Below are 27312 nucleotides of genomic sequence, written 5' to 3'. Positions count from 1 at the left end.
AGGTCGCTGTTCAAGCTCAGCTGTCAAAAATACAAAATAAAGTTCGATAACATGAGGTATACTTTTTAAAAGTAATATTTTGTCTGATTTTTGCATTTGAATATGACATATAGATGGGCTAAAGTGTTGAAATATAGCTGGGGCAGGGATTATTAGTTATATTATTAATAGTAAATATTACAGAAAGCTTACTTTTATAGTTAAGTTAGGTAGGCCTACTAGCGAGCTAGCTAACTAAGTTTTAGCTAGCTAGGCCTAGTAGGCCTAGCTAGGGCCTGGGCTGGGGCCTACCTAGGATAACAACTATAGATAGGGCCCACTCTGAAGTATGATGTAAGGAGGAGGGCCTAAAAAGGTTATGCTAGATAGTCCTAGAGTAGATAGTCTACCTACCCTGGGCCCTAGTATTCCAATAGGCTATTATAGGTCTACTAGCTAGGGCCTATTTTTATACTTTATCAATCAGCCTGGTGGTGGTTGTGGCGGCCCGGGTAAATTGTCGTCTGCTGCCTATATTATAGCCCAAGTATAGGAAAGGGCCTCTATTTAGTCTAAAACTAATCTCTACCATAGTGGCTAGCTCCCCTACAGGCTACTATAATTCAATAACCAGGCCTAACCAAATCCGAAATAAATTCTGAAATTTTCTTGTGCATCGAATTGTACAAATTGTGCATAACATACATTTACAAATTTTCTTTTTATTTTATAGGAGGACCAGACCTGTGTATCAAATTTATGAGATGTGATGCTCAAGACAGTCTGGTTCAAATTTGACCTGATAATTTAAAAAGATCAAGACCATTGAATGAGCACTGAACAGAAGAAAATGAATATGAATATATATAATAAATATTTCTGTTGAAATATAATAACTTATGTCAATCATGGAAGATACAATAAAAGATGATGATGACAGTAGCAGTGTTAAGACAAGCTCTTTCAATTTTATTCCCGAGGGATTTCAACTCAAGAGTCTGTATATCCACAGCAAGAAACTTACAGATCTAGTTGATGGTTAGTTACTAAAGCTCTGTCTACACTATTAAACTAGTTTGACAAAAAAAGTGTGATGTGCCCAAATATGGTAGTGATATGGCCAAATATGGTAGTAATATGACATCATGTCCATATATGGACACATCACATTTTTTTGTCACGTAAAGTTTGATAGTATAGACAGAGCTTTAGACAAAGAATGACATATCAATATAATCATGACAATATTGTGTGTATATTTTATTGAATATACTGTATATTGAATCCATTATACCAATATATGTTTAAAGCTGCACATCCATTTTCATATTGCCTAATATCTATGGCTATTCCACAGGCTACTAACATGTTATTTCTTACACATTTTACCTTGGAGAAATTATTAAATATTGGACATAGCACATACAACCATTTGAACGCAAATTACTATGTTGCAGATCAACAATTAAATTACCTCCAATCAAAGAAGAGTTCTCTATGGTCCAGATATGGACACAAATCAAATACCTAAACATGGTTATTCTACAGAAATTCTAAAAGAAATTTTCATATTTTAAAATATATTTAGTGACTTATAACCCAAGAAGCAGAGAATTTATCTTTCTTGACACCAGGGGTATAACTACATGGAACAAGGACAGCATTCATAATAAAGGTATTCATTTGTGACTCCCTCTTTTACAGTACAGCCAACTCTCCCAATACCAGGCACCTTTAGAGTGGCCAAATATGTCTGGTTTTCCAGAAAGTCTGGTATTCGGAATGTGTTTTTAATGGTAAAAATGAATTTGGGACCTTTTGGACCTCAAGAAAAGTCTGGTATTGAGAGAGTTGACTGTACCTCTTTAGTCTGGTATTGAGAGAGTTGACTGTACCTCTTTAGTCTGGTATTGAGAGAGTTGACTGTACCTCTTTAGTCTGGTATTGAGAGAGTTGACTGTACCTCTTTAGTCTGGTATTGAGAGAGTTGACTGTACCTCTTTAGTCTGGTATTGAGAGAGTTGACTGTACCTCTTTAGTCTGGTATTGAGAGAGTTGACTGTACCTCTTTAGTCTGGTATTGAGAGAGTTGACTGTACCTCTTTAGTCTGGTATTGAGAGAGTTGACTGTACCTCTTTAGTCTGGTATTGAGAGAGTTGACTGTACCTCTTTAGTCTGATATTGAGAGAGTTGACTATACCTCTTTAGTCTGGTATTGAGAGAGTTGACTGTACCTCTTTAGTCTGGTATTGAGAGAGTTGACTGTACCTCTTTAGTCTGGTATTGAGAGAGTTGACTGTACCTCTTTAGTCTGGTATTGAGAGAGTTGACTGTACCTCTTTAGTCTGGTATTGAGAGAGTTGACTGTTCCTTTTTAGTCTGGTATTGAGAGAGTTGACTGTACCTCTTTAGTATTATTTAATTTTGTCTAGATGTATATACACATTTACTGTTTCATTCCAATGTTAATGTATTTTTACCACAAATATATTTAATTATATTACCATATGCTTATGATTTATCAGTGAATTTTTAATTGAAATAAATGTGACATTGTTTTTCAGTCAGCAGAGGTTTGAATTACCCTAAATACCAAAACAAGTTACTAGTAAAGATAATTTATGCAAGAAAGTTTAATGTTTATTTCTGCATTGCAAAGGACTTCTCTCTCAAGGTATAATCATTGTTTTTATTTTCTATTTTATATTAAATCAAGTAAATTTTCGTTCGGTCTTTATGATGTATCTACACTGTTAACTTTTATTGTATATTCTAATTTAAATATATAATACTGTATATGTATAAATAATCATCATGACACAAGATCTCAAGATCAACTAATGCTACCTAAACCTAGAACGGACTATAAAAAACGGAGCCTGTCTTATAGAGGTGCTAAATTATGGAATGAACTAAGTGATGACATAAAAAATGTAAAAACATCTTTTAATTTTAAATTAAAATTAAAAAATGTATGATTAACATTATATTTAAGTATACTATAGTTCAAATTATATGATGTCAGAAATGTATTTAAGATTTTCAATTCAATAAGGTTAATATGTTAGAGCATTTATTTGTAAGTAATTACTTTCTTAATGTTAATATTGGTGTTCACTCTTTTGTACGATTTGGATTTTACAAATTTTAAAATTCTAATTTGTTTTAATACTCTAACTTAATATTGATGTAGATGTGTAAATTAAGATTTTCAGTTTTTGGTTAAATCCTTATTAATAATTTAATTAATATCTTTAGTATTAAGTGTCATTGTCATTGTCAAGTTAAACTCTTGTTGTTAATTGTTTAATTGCTAAATAGTGTATAATGTCTTACGGCCTTGTCGAAAAACACCATTGAGGTGAACAAGTGTTACCGTGATTAAATAAAGTTTTTATTATTATTATTATTATTATAATGATGCTAATTTGAATTTGCAGGTGTTAAACATGAATTTTGAAGAGACTTGTAACGTTGATTCTGATCTGAGTTCCGTTATGTTCCTCATCTTTAATCCTGTTCGTGACGAGTTGATAACCGGTGGCGTCAAGGGAACCATGGTCTGGGAATTCCGTCAAGATACTGATCGTGTCTGGAAAGAGATTAAGCCGATGGCTAACTACGCTTTATTCTTACAGTAAGTCTAAATTAAGAATTTGGTAAAGTTGACCAATTGACTGGTAGAACCCAGTATTCCACTAATTCTATTATAATACTTTCATGTCTACTGAAAACATAGTAAATTTTTTTCACAGCCCATTTGCTTTTTGCGCTCTATATATTTCAAACTGTAACCATCATTTCCCTCCAAGAAAAAACTGTATGATACTGTATTATATGAGAAAGAATATTCATATACTGTAGTAATATTAAAATAAATGACAGTCCACAGTGCCATAGCCAGAAAATGGAACAATCTTTGTAGGCCTACCAACCATTCATGCTGGTGGGTAGCCACCAGCATACATGGTTGGTAGGCCTACAAAGATTGTTCCATTTTCTGGCCTAGGTCCACTATCCCTAATAACAAGTTGGAGTACCCGAACATCATATTTTCATGTGTAACCTTTCTATTGTATTGCAGAAGAGAACTGAAGTGTGTTGGAGGAAGCTGGGTAAAGAAAGTAGAGTTAGACCAACATCAGCAGTACCTGTACTGCTGCTCAGATACTGATGTCATCTGCTATGATATCTATGGCAAAATGGTCTTCAAGTTGCCAAAGTAGGATTCCATCTTTGTCATGTTAAATTATCAATAGGCATACTGTAAACAGTCCTCAATACTAGACACCTTTGGGCTGGCCAAAAATGTCTGGTTTTCAGGAAACCTTTTGGACCTGGTTTTGAGACAGTTTCCAGTTTTCAGAGCCCAGTATTGAGAGTCGACTGTACTTGCATTTAATTTTTACATGTTTTTCCAATACAGTACCTTAGTGCATTAAAAAAACTTAGACATTATCTTCTCATTATCAATAAGCATATTCACATTTTAAGTTCACAATGTCTGTGTGCATTGTTTATCAAATAAATGTTCTAAGTTTACACCATCTTGTTTAGTAAAGAGCAGTGTCGAGTCGACTGGCCAAGTAGTTAAGGCAGGGGCGCCACAACCATAGCTATACAATCGGCAAAGGTTCAATGCTGTCCACACCTGTGACCTGCAATTCAGCCTAGTAAGCAAGTCAAAGGTTATCCCCCAATTTACATTACATTTAGTGTGCCTTGTTTATAAACTAAACATAAACACATTCTCTTCGTTCTCAGTGCTCACCAGTCACAGATTACTGGCTGCAAATACTGCCCTCAAGCTCGTCTGTTGATAACTTGTTCAGCGGATACCAATGGTAAGATTTATTCAGATGTTTCTGCTATTGAATGAACCACATTTTATTTTTACTCTGTTTTGATATCGGTTTTAATGGTGATCCACATATTGTGGTCAATAAATGACCAAATCATTTTGTTCATACCCAGCCTAAAGCTCTATTTACACCAGTTTGACAAAAAAAGTGTAATATGGTAGTAATATGACATCATCATGTCCATATATGGGCACATCACAATTTGTTGTCACATGAAGTTTGATGGTGTAGACAGAGCTTTAATCTGTCCCAAATATTAGTCCAGTCATTGGATCAATGTATAATATAAACAGAGCTAAAAGTTGTAGTTTCTTGAAGTATTTTGTGAACACTTATTTTGAACTGTATATATTCTGTAATAATATATATTTTCATGTATAGTGAAGGTATGGAGCATGACAGGTGGCCATGTGCACACATTCCGAGGTCATTCCAAAGCTGTCACTAACATCCTCCTTCATCCAGAGTCACCATCACTCGTCTTAACGTCTTCCATGGATGGTTCTGTGCGACTCTGGTCACTGGAAATTATGGATATGATCTATTCGTAAGTTGGCTACACAAGCAAACACTTTTATACTAAAAAATGATAATGTATTTGTTTGTATGTCACAATGTATATTATAAAGAGGGTCCTTAATGATCAGCAATTGCTGGATGGATCATCCTCATTAAATATGGTCAAAAAAAAAAGAAAAGAAGAAGCATGATAAACATCACAATAAGTGAATAACAAAAGAAAAAGAATAGTTTAGTATTTATTCAAACCCAGTTTATAGTAGTACAATGACCAGGCATCTTAACATAGGACCATAGCATGGAGTTGATGTAGGTGTAACAATTTTGTAGAAGCCGTTAATGTGATATATAAACAATATATAATTTCTTTCTCACAGTATTACAGTGTCAGTAGAGGGTATCCAATGGATGGGATTGACGGGAGAGAACTATTTATGGACAGCTACAAAGCGTGACCTTAGCGTTTGGCATCTAAATCATGTTGTTGAGTTGTACACATTGACACGATCAAAGATCACATCCATTAAAGTGCTACACTGTCGAGGGAAAACAAGTCGCATTGTTGCTGTGGGAGATGATAGCAGGTACGAATGTTTAAATGTTTAATCTATCAAGCCTGATTTCATTTCAATTTAATTCTCCATATACATGTCCATATACATTTTTTTTTCTACTTAGTTTTTCAATATTAATTTAATATATTTATTAGTGATACTAACAATTACTATTTTTTTCAGTATGCGGTTGGTTTCTATCAAACATCGTAAGAACCTATCTACTGTTCTTCCGCCGGCAAACATCTCACCGATGGAGAAGATACTAGGAATAGCGTATAACCGAGAGCACAGCTTAGCATACTTGCTGGTTACACCGCATGAACTATGGGTGTACACAATGAGGTACGTAGTGTGTACTTAAAGCTTGATTCCCATTAGGATGTAGAGGCAACGCAAGTAAATTGACCAATGACAAGCGATAGTTTGAATAATCAATAGCTTGTGTTCCAAAAAAAATGACTGGGGTAATAATGTTCAGCGCTTAGATGTTTCACAACATTAGGCACTATATAAATCCAGTATGTTATTATTATATATAGATAAAGGTGTACTGTAAATATCACATCAAAAGAACCCAGTGTAAATTAGGATTACAGTACTTACAAAACATAGTGGAGTTGCATAAATATTACTGATGGAGTATTGTTATTATTGTAGGACGGACCCAGCTTGCCGCATTGGTATATGGGATATCGGTCGTGTGCAAGATAAGATTGACAGATGTCATTCAACTAATACAGATACATCGCCTCATCCAGGGTAAGTAATGGTATCTTCTTCAAGCATGAGTAAAATAGGATATGCAAGTTTAATATTAATATTCTGAATTCATTTAGGTGTGAATTGCCCTTGACTGACAGTAAAGTTCATTGCTGTAATCTAAAGCTCTGTCCACACTATCAAAACTATCATACACTTTGTATACATTTTCAATGTCTCTTGACTAAAGCTCTGCGTACACATTAAAATGTATGTGACAAAGAAATGTGTGCCCATATATGGACATGATGATACTACCATATTTGGGAATATCACTACCATATTTGAGCACATCACATTTTTTTTCACATAAAGTTTCATATTTTACTCATGGCTTCTTTTGTAGCCAATACAGATGTTCATCTAGAATGAAATCAGCACAACCAGCCCATCAGGAGAATCAACCGTCAACAGCTACCGTGGAATGCTCCTCAATTACCGTCCTAAACATACCAATCATGTACAAAGGTGAAGAAGGCTATGTCTGTCCGCTTAAAACTAACTTTCTGGTGCTTGGAATGGTGGTAAATATGAATATTTATTTTAAATATACAGTATATTATAAATAATATATTACACTTTAAGTATTTTCTTTGTGTTTATGTGAAAAAACGGATTAACAAAACAGTAAAAGATAGATATTGTATTGTGATGAGTGTATAGGGTTTGTTTTCTAATGTTGAAAACACAGGTCAAGTTACTTTCTCATGGCTCCATGAAATGAGTATTTCTGTCTGTCTGTTCTTTTGCAGGATGGTAGAGTTCTTTTTATGGATCCTATTAAGTTTGGTGAAATTTATTTTCAGCATAAAGCCTACAAAGATGCTGTGAGTATAGTAATTATATTTCCATAATAATTTAACCCTCTTCATAAAGAGCTTACTTTATGATGAACTTATTTTGCAGTAGTTTTGATGAGGTTAGCTTCTGTTATTCTTCTAAAATGTTCGAATTATTTCTTGTAGATTTTGGAGATAACTGTTGAAAATGTACATCGTGTTCTAATCACTAAATGTAAATGCCGTGCTGGTGGTTTGTTTAGATTCTGGGATCTTCCAAGTTTAGAGCTTAAGTACGAGGTTGATACTGATGATGATACTACCTGCTATGCACTGCTGGTAATACAACCTTTTACTTATTATAATAACACATAGAACTGCATGACTATTTATCGTAATGAAAACCAAAAAAAAAGCCGTTAGCCCTTTTGGGACTATCGTGGTATCGTAGATGATTTAACGACTCTCCTCCTATCCTCCGTCATCCTCAGTGTCTTATTGTGAGTTAGTCTGGTCCATTCTTTGATGTTGTCTTTCCAGTGTTTCTTCAGTCTTCCTCCCACCTGGTACAATGCCTTGGATGATCGTTTTTTGGCAAGTCCAGATGATCTCGTAATGTGGCCATACCATCTCATCTTCCATGATGTGTTCCATTCCAATGGCTGCTCTAACTCTGCTTTGGAATCCTTCATTTGTTATTCGGTCTTTGTATCACTATCCTAATATTTGTAATACTATTTTTTAATTGACAGGACAATGTTTTTCTAACTGGCCATGCAACTGGTCATTTAGTTCTCTACAAACTAACTGAAATTCAACAGACTGCGACTTATGGTGGCATAGACGTGCACACACAGTCGCAGCAAAGTGAGTTGGTTCAATCCAAGATAGAACACAAAGGAGGAGTAGTTGCCATTGATTCATGTTGCCAGTTGAAAATGTTTGTTTCTTGTGGGTAAGTAGAATTGTTTATTTTCTATGAACAATGTCTTCTATGTATAAAACTGCACACATTGTACTATTTTAATGTTATTTCAGTACTATGGTTGACTATTAAAACAAGCTTTGCTCTTATGGTTGCTCTCACCAGCATTTGTCATACATTATTTCATATTGTGGAATAAATTTATAATATCACCAAAAACATCTATAAAAAAAAGAAAACCGAAACATACATTATCTAAACCTCAACATTATTTCCTTTTATTTTGAAATGATTTCTGAAGGCACCACAAATGTATTACTGTATTCTAAAGACTATGATATGTTCTTTTTATAGGGAGGATAATGTGATCAAAATATGCAACAAACACAAGGTGACAATTACTGAGGTCATCCTGGATGGACCAATCAGCTCTGCTTATTTCTTAAATGTAAAGGGAGACCTTCTGATTGGCTACAAGAATCATTTATTTCTGATCAGTCATACTAAGCGTAAGAATTTGTTATAATAATACTTTTTCTTTAAAAACAAGTAGTTCACAACCTGTGTGTGTAAAATTGGCTTTAAAAAGTTATAGTAGTTGTTAATATGCAGGGACCAATCAGCAAATGCATCAGTAACATGATAACAAAACAGGTTAAAAGCTACTGTAACATTCTGTGTGTATCATCCTTGTACTGTACTAATTAATTACTATAGACTAAGTCTGATGTGCCCATATATGGTAGTACTATGCTTAAACATGGTACTGATATGAAATCATCATGTCCATATATGGGCACATCACATTTTTTGACACAATAAAGTTTGATAAGGTCTTAGGTTAGACAACAAGGTACCTAGTAGTGACTGGAAGATAATTAGCAGTAAATAATATTTGCCATTTTGTTTGAATTTCAGTTATATCTCAAGATTGCACTTCACTTCCCGATAGCTGTATAGAATCAGGTAATGAATAGTTAGCGTATTTTGAACACTGATAGTTTGGAATGTTGTCAATCCAATTCAGTAACATGTGTGATGGTAAAGATGAAAATGTCACCCATTACACCCAATACTCAATGTTTAATCTGCAGTACATGAAGTTAATGTATTAGTACTCTTATATGTTTATTTTTATTATAGAATCTGATATCTATGAAGACCCTGCCGTGCGATTTGAAGGTGTTGCATCAAACACTGACCCAATTAACATGGCACGTTATCTTGTAAGTTAAAGGTGTTGTATCAAACACTGACCCAATTGACATGGCACGTTATCTTGTAAGTTAAAGGTGTTGTATCAAACACTGACCCAATTGACATGGCACGTTATCTTGTAAGTTAAAGGTGTTGTATCAAACACTGACCCAATTGACATGGCACGTTATCTTGTAAGTTAAAGGTGTTGTATCAAACACTGACCCAATTAACATGGCACGTTATCTTGTAAGTTAAAAGTGTTGCATCAAATACTGACCCAATTAATATGGCACGTTATCTTGTAAGTTAAAGGTGTTGTATCAAACACTGACCCAATTAACATGGCACGTTATCTTGTAAGTTAAAGGTGTTGCATCAAACACTGACCCAATTAACATGGCACGTTATCTTGTAAGTTAAAGGTGTTGTATCAAACACTGACCCAATTAACATGGCACGTTATCTTGTAAGTTAAAGGTGTTGCATCAAACACTGACCCAATTAACATGGCACGTTATCTTGTAAGTTAAAGGTGTTGCATCAAACACTGACCCAATTGACATGGCACGTTATCTTGTAAGTTAAAGGTGTTGCATCAAACACTGACCCAATTGACATGGCACGTTATCTTGTAAGTTAAAGGTGTTGTATCAAACACTGACCCAATTAACATGGCACGTTATCTTGTAAGTTAAAGGTGTTGTATCAAACACTGACCCAATTGACATGGCACGTTATCTTGTAAGTTAAAGGTGTTGTATCAAACACTGACCCAATTGACATGGCACGTTATCTTGTAAGTTAAAGGTGTTGTATCAAACACTGACCCAATTGACATGGCACGTTATCTTGTAAGTTAAAGGTGTTGTATCAAACACTGACCCAATTAACATGGCACGTTATCTTGTAAGTTAAAGGTGTTGCATCAAACACTGACCCAATTAACATGGCACGTTATCTTGTAAGTTAAAGGTGTTGTATCAAACACTGACCCAATTAACATGGCACGTTATCTTGTAAGTTAAAGGTGTTGTATCAAACACTGACCCAATTAACATGGCACGTTATCTTGTAAGTTAAAGGTGTTGTATCAAACACTGACCCAATTAACATGGCACGTTATCTTGTAAGTTAAAGGTGTTGCATCAAACACTGACCAAATTAACATGGCACGTTATCTTGTAAGTTAAAGGTGTTGTATCAAACACTGACCCAATTGACATGGCACGTTATCTTGTAAGTTAAAGGTGTTGTATCAAACACTGACCCAATTAACATGGCACGTTATCTTGTAAGTTAAAGGTGTTGTATCAAACACTGACCCAATTAACATGGCACGTTATCTTGTAAGTTAAAGGTGTTGTATCAAACACTGACCCAATTAACATGGCACGTTATCTTGTAAGTTAAAGGTGTTGCATCAAACACTGACCAAATTAACATGGCACGTTATCTTGTAAGTTGAACAATGCGGCAAATAATTCCCTAACATAATACTGCTTTTTTATATGTAATGATGTTTATATGAGCAAAAGAAAGTCTAACATTACAACTACATATAAATCCAAAGGCAAATTAGTGAAAAAATGACAATGCTGTGGGTATCAGTGGCTGGATGTCAATGGAGATACAAAAAAAAAAGCGAAAAGCTAAATCAAAACGATAAAGTAAAACAGTCAGAAAAGTTAGCAGAGCTTTCGGGCAACACTAGCCCTTCATCAGTGCAACAACTATATATATATATTTTTTTAATCTTTCACATCCAACAGTGTATACACAAATTACAAAATGTAAATATAGATATAATATAAAAACACACTTAAAAATAACAAAAAGAAAAGCCTAATATAAATCTAATCTATAGATTGGCAGCAGTGTTAACAGATTCATGGACAATATAGTTAAACTTAGAAAAGGTACAATAAAAGATATCTAATTCAGGAGTTTGACAAACACAGTTTAACTGAAATTTATTCTGTTTCAGGTTCCTTACAATTTGGATTTCAGCATTGCATTTTTGGAAGGAGAAAGCTCTGAGTCTGAACAAAACTCTGTTGAGGTTTGTTAATTATAATTGTTAACAGTAGAAGTAAAGTAAGGTTTGTGGTATGTCATGTGTATTACTTAAGAACCAAAGCATTGATACATTCATCCTTTTTGGAAACAACCTGACTTTTCTAGTCTTTATCCACCTTTGAACAATTTATGATTAAGTCTTGTTTTTATGGTAACTCAATTTTGTTTAATATCGTCAACAATTTGTACATATTTTTTATAGGAAAGTGAAGAGGACTCTGACAGTGACATGTCAATGGCTCCAAGTGACATTTATTTGTCACCAAGTGGAACACCTCGAACTCTATCAGTTATTGACATGATTCTCAACAGTGAATTTAATCAACAGGATATTAACAGTGAAATCTTGAAATGTATGTAAAGTTACTTTCCTAAAATAAACTTTAGATAACATTAGTATAACTTCAGATATAAAAAAAATTGTACTAGTAAATTGATGGTAATCCCTCCCTTTCACACACTGTTTTAGTAAGCTCCAATTCCAGAAATTTTCCTGACTTTGTCACCAATTTCCCCCCAAAAAGCCCCAATTGTCTGGTTAAAGCTCTTTACTGGACTGAACATTATCCTTTGTATTTCTTGCCTGCAACTACAAGAGCACATTTTGTATTGATCAGCCATAATTCGTGCCTTCCGTGGCATATAAACTAACATTTTTTATTTACATTTTTCAGTAAAAAAGAGAAGTATTTTAAAGATGATGAAAGAACAGGAAAGTGAAATGGGCGACTATGAAATGCCAAAATTTGGAGTCTCTCCAGGTCCATCACCTACCATTACACCATCCTCTACACCAGAATATAACTCATCATCTGAGGTAAGTCAAGAGGTCCCTACCTCTCTGTTGGGCCATTAGGACATGGTTGGTTTGGTCCTCTTAGACTATTTGCCAAATATTGATAAATGAATACTGTATGTCATTGTTTTTATACAATCACTACGTATATGTATTTAACGTACAGTGCCTTTATTTAACTTAACTGTTTTGTACTTAAATCAACATTTTACACACTGTAAATATGTATTTCACTTTTAAAAATGTTTTTTTTTTTGTTTTTATCTGTATGCTTGCATTCTTTTTGTCAGACTAAAATGCAAATGATAAAAATAATGCTAAATAAAAATAAATGTTACTTTTTTATTTTTTAGATTGAAGAGGAAGAAGACAAAAATGAAGAAATCATCAGTGAACCTCTAAGCACCACAGAACACCCTCTAGGTTAGACTACATTTATATATTAAACTGAAATTACCAAAAGATGATTTTCACTCCAATTAAAGACCTTTCCAGTTAAGGGATCACCTTCCAATTGAGACCATTTGATTTAGGGCTCTCTCTAGCAGAAACGCTTCCATTTAATTTTTACAAAACGTGTTAAACTCCACAGTTTGCTAGGTGATGTGAACGGGCTAATGTAACTCACCAATTACAGATGGATAAACTATGTTGTATTTATAAATTATACTTCAGGCTTAGAGAGTAGAATAACTCTTGCGTTTTGTCAGGATTGAACCCTGGACCTTGGGGTTGGAAAGCAAGCATGTTAATCAATCTATACCTCTACTTCAATGGCTCCCCCTTTTATTTGATCCGGTTGAACAAAAAATATAGCTTCTAGAGACTCAAACTGAATTGATTTTTTGAACCATTTACTTTCAGATGTGATGTCATTGATTGATGTTCAGCCACCAAAACCATTACCAGTAGAAACACCACCTGATGAACCAGTCCCACAGCAACTGTCAAGGTATAGTCTTGCCAATGTTAAAATAGATGTGAAATCTTTGATGAAACAGTCTATCAACCAAACCAGCAAAAAGAAGGTACAGTAAGGACACTGGACACTGAAATATTTTTCCTTTTCCAGATTTATTTTTTAGTATCATTTTTTTACAAGTATTTATTTTTCTCACCCTTCACAGTTCTTTGACTACAAAATTATAAATAGTATATAAATAATGTTTTACAATTTACTGTACAAATAAAACAGAAAACTTTGAATTTATATTCTGATAATACAAGGAATGTATTTAGTATGAATGTTGCATTAAAGTTTTCAGTGATTTTAATTAAAATGTTTATAAATCCTGAAACATTCAATGGCATAGTATAACAACAATATAAAAACTAAAAAATGCCTACTAAAAATAGAACTATTAGATTCTGCATAATTCAGAATTAATTTCAATAATTAAGAATTGTTAGAATATGATTTTTTCTATAGTACTGTATTTTCTACTGGCTAGTTTTCAAGGTGTAAGTTTACGTCAATGCAGCAGTGTTTTTACAGTAGTTATGTTTTATTCTTTTAAAGACTGAATTTGATCATATGATATATATTGCACATTTATATATTTGAACTCCACCCGTTGCTTCTATCTTGCTTTAGTGTGTAATTTTGGCTTCAAGTTTAGTAATTAAGTATTTTCATATTGCCTTGTCCATAATTTGCTACAGCTAATCTCCTTGGTCTATTAGAGATTACACATATTCCACATGGATCCTTAATCCCATCATTTATGCTATCTATTCGTTTTAAGAAAACACCATTTTTGTCAAATAATTGTATTTTATCTCCACTGGTGATTACTATGTTTTCATCCATGTCTGTTACTATAGCACGCGGGTTCATCACTTTCCCATCTTCTTTACCTTGGCTTACAAGTGTTTTAATAAAGGTACCATTTGCATCAAACATTTGTATTCTATGATTACTACCACAGTCAACAACCATCAAATTACCTTCTTTGGTTAAAGTGACATCTCTTGGGGAATTCAGTGAACCTATCATACCCAACAATGCACCAGAAACAAAAGCAAACATAAATACACATTTGGCTCCACTATCTGCAACATATAGAACTGTGTTTTCCTTGTTTACAACCAAGCCCAATGGACATTTCAATATTTCTTTACCAAATTGATTGCACTCGTAACATTTGTCATTAAGCATGACAACATTGTTTTTGTGTAAATCACTGTACACAATGTAACCATTACCCATGTTATACATTCTTCTGACCATGGCATTTTTCATCACTCTCTTGGCGACAAATTCACCTGATTTGGTAAACTTCAATAACTCGTTACAATAGCTTGATGCTAATATACAACCATCTAAGTCTAACACTACATCTGATACTTTGTATGTCTTATCCACTTTGCGTGTATCTATGTTGTCAATGATGTGTACAAGTCCTACTGGTTCCACTTTGATGTTTACTGGAGAACCTTTGATTTTCACTCTAGCAGAAGTGATCTTCATCTTCCAATCACCCTCCTCATTACATCTTCCTTTTATTCTATACTTTCCTCTTCCCTTGTCTTCTACCTCAGTAGCAGTTTTTTCACCTGTTGGAGTTATCAGAGTAGCATCTACTTTACATGTATCATTTTTATCGAGACTTTCTGCTTTCACTTCAAATGTTTGTCCCTTTGATACTGTAATGGATCTATCATCTTTGTCAATGATGAACCTGTTACCTATTATGATTTCACCGAGGCCTTTTGTGAGAGCATCATCCAGGTCTGTGTTAAATATCACGTTTGGTTTGAGAATCTTGACAGGAGAAAAAAATCTGGAATTCATTTCCTTGATGCTTTGTTTGATTTTATTGAAATCATCAAGTGTTTTTGTCTTTTCTGGTTGGTCCATCGCTTCTGCCCTTGACCTCTTCAGACTTTGCAGTTGCATTTGGTGTGATTCAAGCTCTTTCACTTGACCTTTAATGGCATCATTCTTTTGCTTACATATATTTTCAAGATCCAACAATAATTTGTTGATTTCTTCTTCAACTTTAGCAATAATAGTTTCTTTGTGCATTTCAATACCTTTTCTGATCTTCATCACGTGTGATTCAAAGTCTGCTTTGTCGTCCATTATAGAATAAAATGTAGTTTCTAATTTTTGCTTGACATCTTCAGCTGACCTGATCATTACTTGTTTATTAAATACATTGATAGCATTACTCATTGCTATGATTTCATGATGATCTTTATAACAACTCATAACGCATTTCTTACATACACTTTTAGTACATGTTTTACAAAATCTTTGGGCTGTGTTATCTGGATGGTCTTGGCATCTAATACCTTGTACTTCTTGACTTGACATCTGTAAAATAATAACCAGTTAAGAATTCAGTATTTTGATACATTTGCATGCAGGTTTTTTTTTTTGGTTTTGTTTATAGGTCCCAGACAATTTCATAATAATTTTCTGATTGACTAATACTGTGCATTTATATATGTATTTTGTTAAAATTTAATGCAGTAGCTTGTACATCATTACACACTGTGATCTACCCCCTGGCAGGCTGCTCTTTATGAAGAGGTGATTTTCTGTATTATATACAAGTAGTTAAAGATGTATTGTCCCTTGAAACACAAAAAAATTAAAGTCAAAATATACTAAATTTAAATTGGCCATATCAAAGTAATATTAAAGTTATTCACGTTAAGTCGAAAATTCGAACCAAAAACAACAATTTTACGTAATTAACAGCTAAATTAATTTGATTACATTTCGTCTGGAAAATAGTCGCGATTAAAAGTAAACAAAGATTTTAAACCATGAGTACGCATTATGCATGATGCTAATTAGGATTGTTTACAACTCGTCACGGTTGAGAAGGTGTTTTCACACAGATCGCGAGGAAGTTTTATGATTATGCATACAGAGTAGCCAAATAAGCGCATTGCATTATAAGATATGTTTTGATCAAAAACTTTGACTGGAAGTCAAAGTTATTTTTTGAACCAAAAAACGTCTGTATTTCAGTTAAATGATTTTTTTTCCGACTAATTTTTGGTGAAAGTTAATAACTATTATGATACTTCAAAATGACCCACTTTTTTTCGAAATCTTTTTATTTTTATTTTTTTTGGAATTTGACAAAGGGACAATACATCTTTAATAAATTAAAAACTTACTAGAACAAGACTCTGTGTTGGCTTACGTCTTATAGTACTTCCTGTTGGGATGACAACAGTCACATCAGTTACTTTTTGGCTCATTGTATCTAAACAAGATTGATTTGTTTTAATTAGCAATATTCTAGTAAGGTGCATTGTACAGTACAGTCAGTTTAACCAAGTTTCCTAATAATCATCACTATTATACTACTAATATGGGCAAAATGCAACTAAGAAGCTTTAAAATCAACTTTTCAACCTTTTTCCATTAGTTTTCTGATTGAAATCTGAAATTCATCTTCATCTATATGTGTTTGCAATTCACTTGCAGAACATTCTAATATTTCTGCCAGATCTTCATCTAACTCTTTCTTGACATGACTTTCCCATAACTTATTCAAGCTGTTGGCATCATTTACAGCAAGGTGAAGGATTATAGATCCCTTTCCAATACATCTTAAGATGACTCTGAATCTTTTTTCGAAAAATGTTCTCAGTCTTGGAAATTCCGTGACACATGAATTATAAACAGGTTTTTCTTGTTCCGAATTCTGTGTTTTTACTATCACTCCAATAACTATAAATATTCAAATACTAAGTTATTATTTTTGTTTTTATCAAATAAACAATTTAATGAAAACCCTCATAACATCAACTGTGATAGAATGATACTTTTGTTTACACAACAAGATGATCATGAGTATATTGTTAAATATGGCTTTGGAGTCTACTATGGCAATTAAAAAGAAATGTTATTAGATATGGAGTAACTTTACCTTCTTCACGTAATGTGTTGAGGATCTTTCTATAAAAATCCTTTTCCCAACCTTTGCTAACAGATACTACTTCCAGGAATTCTGGTATGATGGCATCCCTGTTTATTTTTGCTATAATCAGTTTTAGTTTTTCGATACTTGAACAAGTCCATCGTTGAACCATTAGTCTAGCAGTATACTTTGAAAAATTTGTCTTAGGATTTGATGTAAATCCCACTAATACCATTTTACATATTTTAGAAAGTTTTGACATGTTTTCTGCCTCACTAAGTGAAGGGTTCCAGTCTGCTTGACTTAGGCATTGAATATCCTGTTTTCTTTCTTTCAGCTCCTTTATTACTCTTTTTTCCCATTCAACATCATCACTTACAACAAAGAAATCATGGAGATCTAAAAATGTAACGATATTATACAGATATAAACAAAGCACAATAGATCTTATCATGTGGAATACTAATTGACATCAAAATGTAAAAGATTACCATCTTTGTTGAGACCTTTAGACTGTGATGGGGATGTGTCTTGTATTTCTGTATGAGAGATCTCAACTGTGAAACAGAGCAAATTATATTGTTAGCAACTTTTAGCATGACAAGACATCCACAAATGCAGATCAGCATAAAGCTTGGTTCTCACTAGCGACGCAACGTAACACAATCTATGCAACGTAAGAAAATGCCCTTCCAATCATTGTGTTTGCCCCCGCCTGCGTGAAATCAATCCTGCGATATTTGCAGCACTGTTGCATCGTTGGTTCCCACTTGCGATTATGCAATACATCACTTTGCGTCGATACGTCGCTGCGTTATGTTGCGTTGCGTTCTAGTGGGAACGCTTTAGGGTGGATTAAAGTTGTTAATGTGTAAGAGAATTATAGTTATATGCATATGCATTTTAATGCTGAAATGTTGTTACCTTCTTCCATGCAGTCAACAATCTGTGATGTGGTGGGTGCCTCTGAACGTTCTTCTCCATCTACACCAGAAGATTCACCTGCAAAATAGTCATGTTAAAGTAGTTCTATGAAAGACCTAATTCAATGCATCTTCAATATAATGAAAGCTAGAAAAGGTTTACTGTATATATATAAGTTATACTATTGATAGCAAGAATCAATTAACTAAAATCATTTTGAAAACAAATATATTGCCTCTATATAACTTTCTTGTTCATCTATACCAGAGGATTTATCTGTAAAAAGTAAGGTTAGATATGTGTGTGAATATTTCTTTGTCTGCATTTTCATTGTTTTTACTTGTTTTATAGTTTATATGAAAACGTTACCAACCGAGTAAAATATCTCCTGCATCTTTGTCGAGTTCTTTTGCAAACCTTTCCTTTGACTCTTTTGTATCCACCAACTTTGTGCTTTTTTCCAGCTTGAATACCAGTTCCCAAATATTCCCAAAATGTTGATTACCTAATTGGTATGCAGCAGCAATTCTTGGTACTTCAACTGTATTTGCTGTTATAGCTTTATAAAGCTTTTTGCGAAACTCTGTTAATGGTTTGACTTTAGTTTCTTTAATGTGTCCGTGCTTTTTTTAAAATTCAGTAAGATGACCTAAAACCTTGCTCTTTTTTGTCAATTTAGCAATATCAACCAGAATCGCCACATCTGTGGGATTAGAGGATATATAGCCCCGTTCACTAAGTTCATTAAATAATTCATTTCCTGGGATGTCTTTTTTGCCCAACAATTCCCCTGAGCAGTGGTCCTTTAACAGAAATCTTAACCGATAATATTCATCACCATCATATTCTTTACTTATATCAGAAAGTAAACCTGCAAATTCGTCTTTTGACATTTTCTGGAATAGTAAAAATAAAGAATTATTAAAATAATATGACATTTGTAAAGTCAATAATACAGAAATGCTGATAAACAAATATTAAGCATTAGAAGTCATTACTTACAATGTATAGAAGACTTAATATCTTCAAAGTTTAAATGTTAAACAATTTCATAAAGCCACTACCTAGAAATTGACAATAGTCTTAAATTCCCCAAACAAGTATGCTTCAAAAGTTTGTTGTGTTCAGATGTATCATTCACTAAGGCGTGAAGTGTAATGAAGAACTAAGTCCATATAATCATCTAAAATACAATAGCAAAGAATTTATGGTTGCTTGAAGTTAAATGGGTACTGTAGAACTGTACTGTTTTATTATGCATATTAAGTGACAGTGAGAAATGTTAAGGTTACTTTTCAATAACAATAATTCAAAATAATAAGTTTATATGTTTAAAATTATGACCTGATTGCTGCCAATTAAGATTAGGATAAACAGATAGTGTGACTGTACAGTGGTGGTTTGCCAAATATTTAGAAATTTGTATTTCTTTTGCACCTAAAATAAGGTGGTATATTACATAATAATTCTTAATAATGGTTCCTTACAAAACACTATTCCTTTTGACTTTGCATTTAATCTGAATTGTCAAACCCTCTATATATATATATTATAGTAGAGAATGTTGCAGAGATTATTAATTTCTACACCAGTTATTGAATATTATATTACTTACCGCTGGTTGCAGTGCTACTTCCGCTCAGAATCATTGCCAGGAATACAGTACATTGAGTATTAATCTATCCACAATACATTCTACCTTTCCGACCTTTGCCTTAGAGCAATAATAATATTTCAAGAAAAGGTACGCCTCAAAATAGCAGAAGCTTTACAAGCTGGAAATTCCCTGCTATTTATATTATACAAAATAATGACTATTGATCATTGAATCGTAGCTAGTGAGGGTCAAGGGTCAGCTATTATTATTCAGTGCAGTACCAAAGCTTTGTGTTTATTATCATAACAGAACAATACGTATGCCAATAGTCTGGAATATTTACACTTTATGGCATTTAGTACCGTTTTGAAATTGTATTATATATACTTTGTGCCAATTTATGTTTATTTAATGCAAAATACCTTACAGTATTTACTAAATGAAATATTTATAATAATAATATAAAATAGGTACAGTTCAAAAATACATTTTCAATGAGGTGCAGAGTACAACATTGTGTTTAAAAAACATCAATATAATGGGACTATTAATTCTGAATATTCATATACATGTTTGTATACCCTACCATTTTTGTTTGTTTTCTGTCAATATATTTCACATTTCTTAGAAATTTCATCTCATGTTTGAAATATACCTGTATCTTAAACTATTTAAAGTTTTATTTTATAAATGCTAATACATTTATCATTTTTTATCTTAGTCCATTCACATATATGTACCATACAAAATTAATAGGCATTTAAATTCATGACAATTAAAAACTGCGACTTTTTCCACAGGATAGCACCAAAGTGGAGACTTCTGTTCCATGAGTTTTGTTAATGTGTGTTGCAAGATACAACTCTCAGTCTTAGTACTAATCTAATATAATTATATTAATTATTATAATTTGTGAACAAAACTAAATCTACATGACATTATCTTAATTTTCTTTAAATTTTACATAGGCTGTTAGTCACCAGAAAAGTGATAGAGAAACCAAGATAAATGAAGTAAGACTTATTTTGTATACACAAGCACTAATAAAAATTATCATCTTATATTATACAGATATTGCCTGCTTAGAGGTCAAATGTAAGATTTGATATCCCTGAGGGAATGATATTTTGTTTGAGGGAATATATTCCCTCGAACAAAATATCATTCCCGAGGGAATATCAAATCTTATATTTTACCGATATAAAAGGTGATATCTGTTATATTATATAGCCAATAACAAGTTGAATATCACTGCTGGGTCGGGTGTAGCTAGGCCTCCTTTATGTTGCATTCACCTTACCTTGCGAAGAACAATATACAGATAATTTATTAATTGTAGAAACCCAGTTCAGCCTCTAAGCGAATTATTCAGAAAAAGAAACAAAAAGGGACTAGGACGCTAGCAAAGAACAAAACAAGATCCAAGCAGACAGTGTCAGATGATCTACAGCATTCAAAATCAACTAACCCAAATATGGTATGTCATTTGCATATATTTTAAAAAAGAAAAGAGGTTTTGTAATTCCATCTCTCATGTTTGTCTGTCACAAACAACTTATTAATATCCACCTGTGTGTGACCAGCGAGATGTAAGTCTCCCTGGTGCGAATATACTCAAGTTGTGAACAGTAAAGAAAGATGATGAAACTGAATTAGTGAATCATTTGTTCCATTAAAAGTAAGGAACTCTATGGATCAACTCTGTTTGAATGTGGTTGTTAAATATGTATGTATAAAAATTACCTTTTTTTTTTTATATTACAAACAGTAGTATAGTTTAAATAGGTGTTTTATATAATTAATCAATACACATGTTATTTATGTTTATATTTCTTTGTACTTTGTAAACAGATTACCAAAATTGATACAAATACAAAGACAGATGTAATTGAAGCTGAACAATCAATTGATGACTCAGATGTTAATCTTCAGGTGTCATCATATGTTACAGAGCCAGTATCAGAAGCTGGCCTAGCACTTGAGTCACAGACAACACCAGAGGCAGAAGGAGCCAGGGATGAACTTGTATCAGACAGTAGTGGAGAAGAAGAGAGTGATGCTACTACTGATGTGAGAAAACTGAAACCTTCATCCGCTAGTGGTACTGAGGTAAATATTTGATTTCTGTCTAGTGGCGACTTAAGCTCTTTCTACACTATCAAACTAGTTTGACAAAAGAGGTGTGATGTGCCCAAATATGGTAGTGATATGCCCAAATATGTTAGTCACATTTTTTGTCACATAAAGTTTGATAGTGTAGACAGAGCTTAAAGTCTTGATGTTGTTTTTATTTCCTTTTTAAGGGAAAGGAATCTGATGTCATCTCAGTGATAAGCATTCCTAATGGGAGATTAAAAGTAGGAAATCCTTCAAGTACAAAGAGTAAAGACATATTATCATATGGAGAGAAGATGGAGAAAGGGAAGAAATCAAAGATGACAGAGAAGCAAATAAACCAGGAGGATCCAACAGAAAAAAGAGGGTTAAAACAAAAGAGAAAATTTAATGATAAAGGAAAATCAAAAGATAAGTTACTGAAAGATGAAAGACTTGAAGGAAAGCATAAACAAGAAGCAGACACAAAGAAATCAAAAGATACAGGTATGGAAGTAGGAATATGAAGATGCACTGTGTATCTCCTTAAATAAAGCCAGTGAATTGAATAGCTTAGGTTTAGACAGCATATAGAAGTTTTACAGCTAATAGTGACAGTGGATCATTTTAACAAATATTCATCTACTTACCACATGCATGCAGTATATATAGCTTTATATTTTATGCTTTCTATTGTAGGAAGTATGTCATTTTTAAAAGCAGCCTCAAGACTTTCCATCACTGAGAAGTACAGTCTTCATAAAGCATCAAGAAAGTCAATTAGCAAAGAAGAAAGCAGGCCTAGCTCAGCCTCTGTCACAACAAGCACTGAGTACCATACAAGCTCTGCCATCTCCAATAGAGCAACCACTGCAGTGTATAAGCCTAGCTGTATAGACCCAGAGGATCCAAACTTAGATGAAGAAGAGTATTTATTAGAAGATTTTATTGATGAGAAAAAGAACACTTCTAGAAGGCTTAAGGAATCATTAATGAGATTGCAACAACAGAGTACAGATGAGCAATCGTATTTTGAAGAAGAAAGTGGGGTCAGAGGGAGGTCAAAAGAAAGTCTTATTCACCCATTGTTTTCTGAGATGAATATGTGTTTGAAATCTACTGTAGATGACGGGACAATTGCTAGACCAAACACAGCTGAATATGGCAACAGTAAGGCTTTAAAACCTTTTTTTAAAACTGAAAGATAATATAAAACAGAATCATGAAACAAGTTATAAAATATTCATATTTTAATCTAAAAGAATGTTTTAATTAATCATAGTAATGTATTTATTTTTTTTTTTCAAGGAAGACGATATCCTTTAGAGCGCCCTCATACAGTTGCGACAGGCGATCTTTATGCCTTACAAGATGATGTAAGATTTATATGTGTTAACAATAATAATAATTAATAATAATTTACTGAATAAAACAATGCTGTGGGTAAAACAAAAAGGTTAAATAAACAGCTGGAGAGAAATACTAAGTTGCCCGAGAGAACTTTAGTAAACATAAATGTATAATAAAGAGAGAAGCATTCAAGATAGTAAATATATATATAATAAAATAAAATATGTTTTTTCTTTGTTTTGTTGTTTTAAAATGACTTTTTCTTTTTTTGTCTTCAAGATGTCATTTGATTCGCATTACTTACAAAGAAATATCAGTTTGCCAGGGTGAGTTGATGACACTAGTAAAGTAAGGTTTTTGGTACACATGTAATTCCTAAAATGTTATTTGCAGTCAATATTGGTTTTGCTTCTTGTAAAGTTATGAGGATACATACAAACATTACCCATATGCTATGAAAAGAATTAAAGTTTTCCAGACAGATTGAGATAAAAATATGAAATAAATGAGCTTTTTGTTATTTATACAGAAGTCCTGTTGATTTACTAAAAAACGATGGAACAAGGTTTGATGACAACTGGCAAGATAGGATGATAGAGAGGTAGGTATATTTACTTTTTAAAATAAAAATGTTTAGTTTATTATTTTAATTGTACTTGTGTAAACTAAGTTTTAAAATGTTTTTCTTTTAAAATGTAGGAATCAACTACTTAGTTTAAAAAAAGCAGAACGTGCCCGTTTTGCATTTGAAAAACGTCAAATAATGGAGGAGCGTCTTAGGCAACGACGAAAGTCACTTCTGGGTCATCATAATTGCTCTGGTGACATCTCTGAGCAAGAGGCTCATCTTATACATCGTCAGAAGGCACTTAAGGGCCATCGTAGTGGCTCAACTGATATCCCTGACCAAACTAATACATGTGAGTTATATATTGTGCATTCTATTTGAAATTTGTTTGAAATTTTATACTGTGTTTTGTTTGAATGTCATGTCCATGTCATCATGTCCATCTTAGCAATGATGCAAGTTATTAAAACTATTCTACAGATTGCCTAACATGTTCAGAAAGTTCACTTGATCTGCTTAAAAAGCATCAGTCACCAGCAATGAAAACACGTCCTGGTACGCCACCACAACCTAAACACTATAAAGAAACAAATGATCTCAGTCAAGAAATGGCATACAGGTATTGATGTCTTTTCCACTTTAGAGCATGCTCAGTACAAACTATGTATTACTGTGTGTAATATGATGTCATCATTCAAACACTATTATTTTTTATTTTTTTATTATCAATTGTTCCTATATGCTTTGAAATTTCATCTTTTCATCCTCGTTTGTGTTCTAGTTTGTGTTGAAGTTTACTGAGTAAAATTGTGAATTGTTTTTCAGGTTTCGTCTAAATAAAGACCCAAAAATATTGAGAAGCTCAAACAAAGAGATGTTTGAAAAGGCTGATGGGACGTCAGGACCAATGCTTGTACGGCGCCCTCACACACCTCAATCCATCCCAAACAAGGCCAAGTACGACTTGTATCAATTAGTTGCTATTCATCTTTATATGTTTATCTTTTATGAGAAGGATGATGCATCACTATGGCTACCATTATCATCAACATTATCATCATCAACATATCATCATCATCAGTCTCAACAAATCTGAATTTATGTGGTGAAACTTCATTGCTTTTTTTTTGTTTTATGCACTTCTAGATTTGTTTTGCTCAAGCCATTTCATCCAACAGCCAGACTGACGCCATCACCACTGGAAGAACATTTACTGATGGAAAGGTTTCCAGAGATGAGGAGAAGAATCATCCGTCACGATGAGCTTGAAAGGAATATTCCAACACCTAATGTCTTAGTATCCTACTTGTAAAAATGTTTATTTTTGTATAATTCTCCTGAATGACATTGCACCGCAATTTTTAAGTGTGTTTGCCAAAAAACCATATCATACAAAAGAATTTTTTTTTCTTGTCAAGAATTTATTAGTTTGTACATATATTTATTATTTTTAGTACTTCCAAATGCAGTGCAATAAAAAGGCAAAATTTTTTATTTTGATTGAAAATTATAACGACTGCTTTCATAACAATCAGTCATCAGAATACTAAATACCATATTCTGAGGTTGAATAATTTATTTAACTTCATGTTATTGTTTTTATTTGTTTCTTTTTATTGAGTGACCTCTTCAGTAAAAGACTGTCCTCCCAGAGACCCCAGTGTACATGACCATGATCAGCATACCGCGAGATGATTCCTACTCTTTTCTAATAGTGTATTGTACATAGTTCTTTATACAGAATTGTGTACATGAGCATTTTACACACGACCACTTGGTATGCTATTACTTAAGTTAATTATAGAATGCATATTTTGCATTCATAACAATAAATGCATACACTTAACACTGTTTTTATTTAACATTTGTAATAAGTATATAATTATAAAAGAAAATGAACCTAAAATTGTAGTTTTGTTTTATAACTTGACTCCTAACAGGAATTAAATAAACACTTGTCTATTAGTTTCAATAAAGAGAACAGTGCATACAATACTTGTATATTTAGTTAATTGCATAATGCTTTGTTGCATGCAAGCTCATCTTTAGAAAATAATTTTCAAATATTATGGTGAGTAGATTTTTTCCTTTTTTCTGAAATAGTAATGATAAATTTTTTTGTAATTCAAATATTAAATTGTATACCCTCAAAAATTAATATCATAATTGATTGATTGATCTACTTACTGAAAATTGATTGACAATTCACAGATTTCAACTTTTCTAACCATTTACTTTCAGATGTGAAGTCATTGATTGATTCTGCCACCAAAACCTTTGCCAGTAGAAACAGCACACAATGAACCTGTCCCACAGCAACTGGCAAGGTATAGACTTTATAATTTTATTATTTAATGTACAGTTGTACTTAAAACTACTTCTAAGATTGTCAACGTTTTTATACTGTAAAAGATATTTTAATTGCTTATTTAGTTATTTTGTGTGCTTAATTTTGTTTCATTTTATGCTTGCATTTTTTTATTGAACTAAAATGCGAATGACAAAATAAAATAAATTATTTTATTTTTTAGATAGAGGTTGAAAAAAGAAAAAAATGAAGAAATCATCCATGAATCACTAAGCACCACAGAACACCCTCTAGGTTAGATTACATTTATATATTTATTTAACTGAAAATAAAGAAAGAGGAGGACAGTTTTAAGAGATTTTTTCAATATTGGAATCACCTTCCAATTGAGACCCTTGGTTTCCAATTGAGACCTCTAGTAGAAAATTTTTATTTCATACAATCCAATCCCTTTCACATTGCCAGACTTTACACACATGATTTTAATCAAAATAATTGTAAATCATGAAACATTTAATCTCATTGTATAAAAGCAATATACAAACTAAAAAACTATTGGCTTCTGGATTTCAATACTTAATAATTTTTATTTATAAGTATTTATACAGTAGTTATGTTTTCTTTCAGTAGTATTCTTTTAAATAGTGAATTTTATTGTATGACTGCACATTTATATATTTTAACACCCATTGCTTCCATCTTAATGTGTCTTATTTTGGCTTCAAGTTTAGTAATTTATTATTTTCAGTATTTTCACATTGCCTTGTCCATAATTTGCTACAGCTAATATTCTTCATTTCTTTCCTTACATACATCTTCAAGATACAACAATATTTTTTGTGTTTCTTCAACTTTAGAAACAATAGTTTCTTTATGCATGTTAATAACTTCTCTGACCATCTTCACATGTGATTCAAAGTCTGCTTTGTCATCCATTATAGAATGAAATATAGTTTCTAATTCTTGTTTGACATCTTCAGCTGACACGGTCACTTCAGTTACTTGTTTGTTAAATGTTTCTATAGCATCACTCATTCCTATCATATCATGATGATCTTTATAACAACTCATAAAAGTATGAAAGGTGTAGAAAAGATTTATGTACAGTTTTAACTTTTGACAACAACAAGTA

At 32.8% G+C, this 27312-nt stretch overlaps 2 protein-coding genes across 3 annotated transcripts in view; both read left to right on the top strand.

Annotated features, from left to right (window-relative positions):
* The first annotated feature begins 41 nt into the window (after positions 1-41).
* Positions 42-25850, top strand: LOC144855919 (uncharacterized). 2 transcript variants are annotated; one of them, XM_078713874.1, is made up of 35 exons: positions 42-71; positions 713-1017; positions 1568-1654; positions 2545-2654; positions 3421-3617; positions 4065-4202; positions 4745-4824; positions 5224-5389; positions 5739-5945; positions 6099-6260; positions 6576-6677; positions 7024-7201; positions 7430-7504; positions 7643-7795; positions 8209-8411; positions 8736-8890; positions 9300-9347; positions 9525-9607; positions 11566-11640; positions 11860-12010; positions 12332-12474; positions 12807-12876; positions 13318-13481; positions 20829-20873; positions 21200-21337; positions 21793-21969; positions 22164-22461; positions 22654-23124; positions 23263-23330; positions 23584-23630; positions 23834-23905; positions 24004-24224; positions 24353-24491; positions 24698-24829; positions 25019-25850. In XM_078713874.1, exons 2-35 carry the CDS (start codon positions 879-881, stop codon positions 25182-25184), a joined length of 4860 nt encoding a protein of 1619 aa, XP_078570000.1. In that variant the 5' UTR covers positions 42-71; positions 713-878; the 3' UTR covers positions 25185-25850. The 2 variants fall into 2 exon arrangements, with proteins under 2 accessions (XP_078570000.1, XP_078569999.1); XM_078713873.1 differs by having other exon boundaries at positions 21712-21969.
* The window catches only part of LOC144855926 (ER membrane protein complex subunit 3-like), a 140214-nt gene continuing 121516 nt past the window's right edge, over positions 8615-27312 (top strand). Inside the window, exon 1 of the mRNA XM_078713886.1 lies at positions 8615-8621. The gene's annotated coding sequence lies outside the window, so the exon portion shown is untranslated. The remainder of the gene's footprint in view (positions 8622-27312) is intronic.

Source organism: Antedon bifida, chromosome 11 (genome assembly GCF_963402885.1).
Source record: "Antedon bifida chromosome 11, ecAntBifi1.1, whole genome shotgun sequence".
Lineage (NCBI taxonomy): Eukaryota > Metazoa > Echinodermata > Crinoidea > Comatulida > Antedonidae > Antedon > Antedon bifida.
Note: the sequence above shows the minus strand (reverse complement) of the source record. Positions and strands in the feature narration are given on the sequence as shown.

Bases quoted from the DNA above. Each gene is read 5' to 3' on its own strand.
- LOC144855919 (XM_078713873.1), top strand. From the start codon at position 879: ATGTCAATCATGGAAGATACAATAAAAGATGATGATGACAGTAGCAGT. The intron at 3,618-4,064 runs GTAAGTCTAAAT...ATTGTATTGCAG, and splicing joins AACTACGCTTTATTCTTACA to AAGAGAACTGAAGTGTGTTG. The intron at 24,830-25,018 runs GTACGACTTGTA...ATGCACTTCTAG, and splicing joins TCCATCCCAAACAAGGCCAA to ATTTGTTTTGCTCAAGCCAT.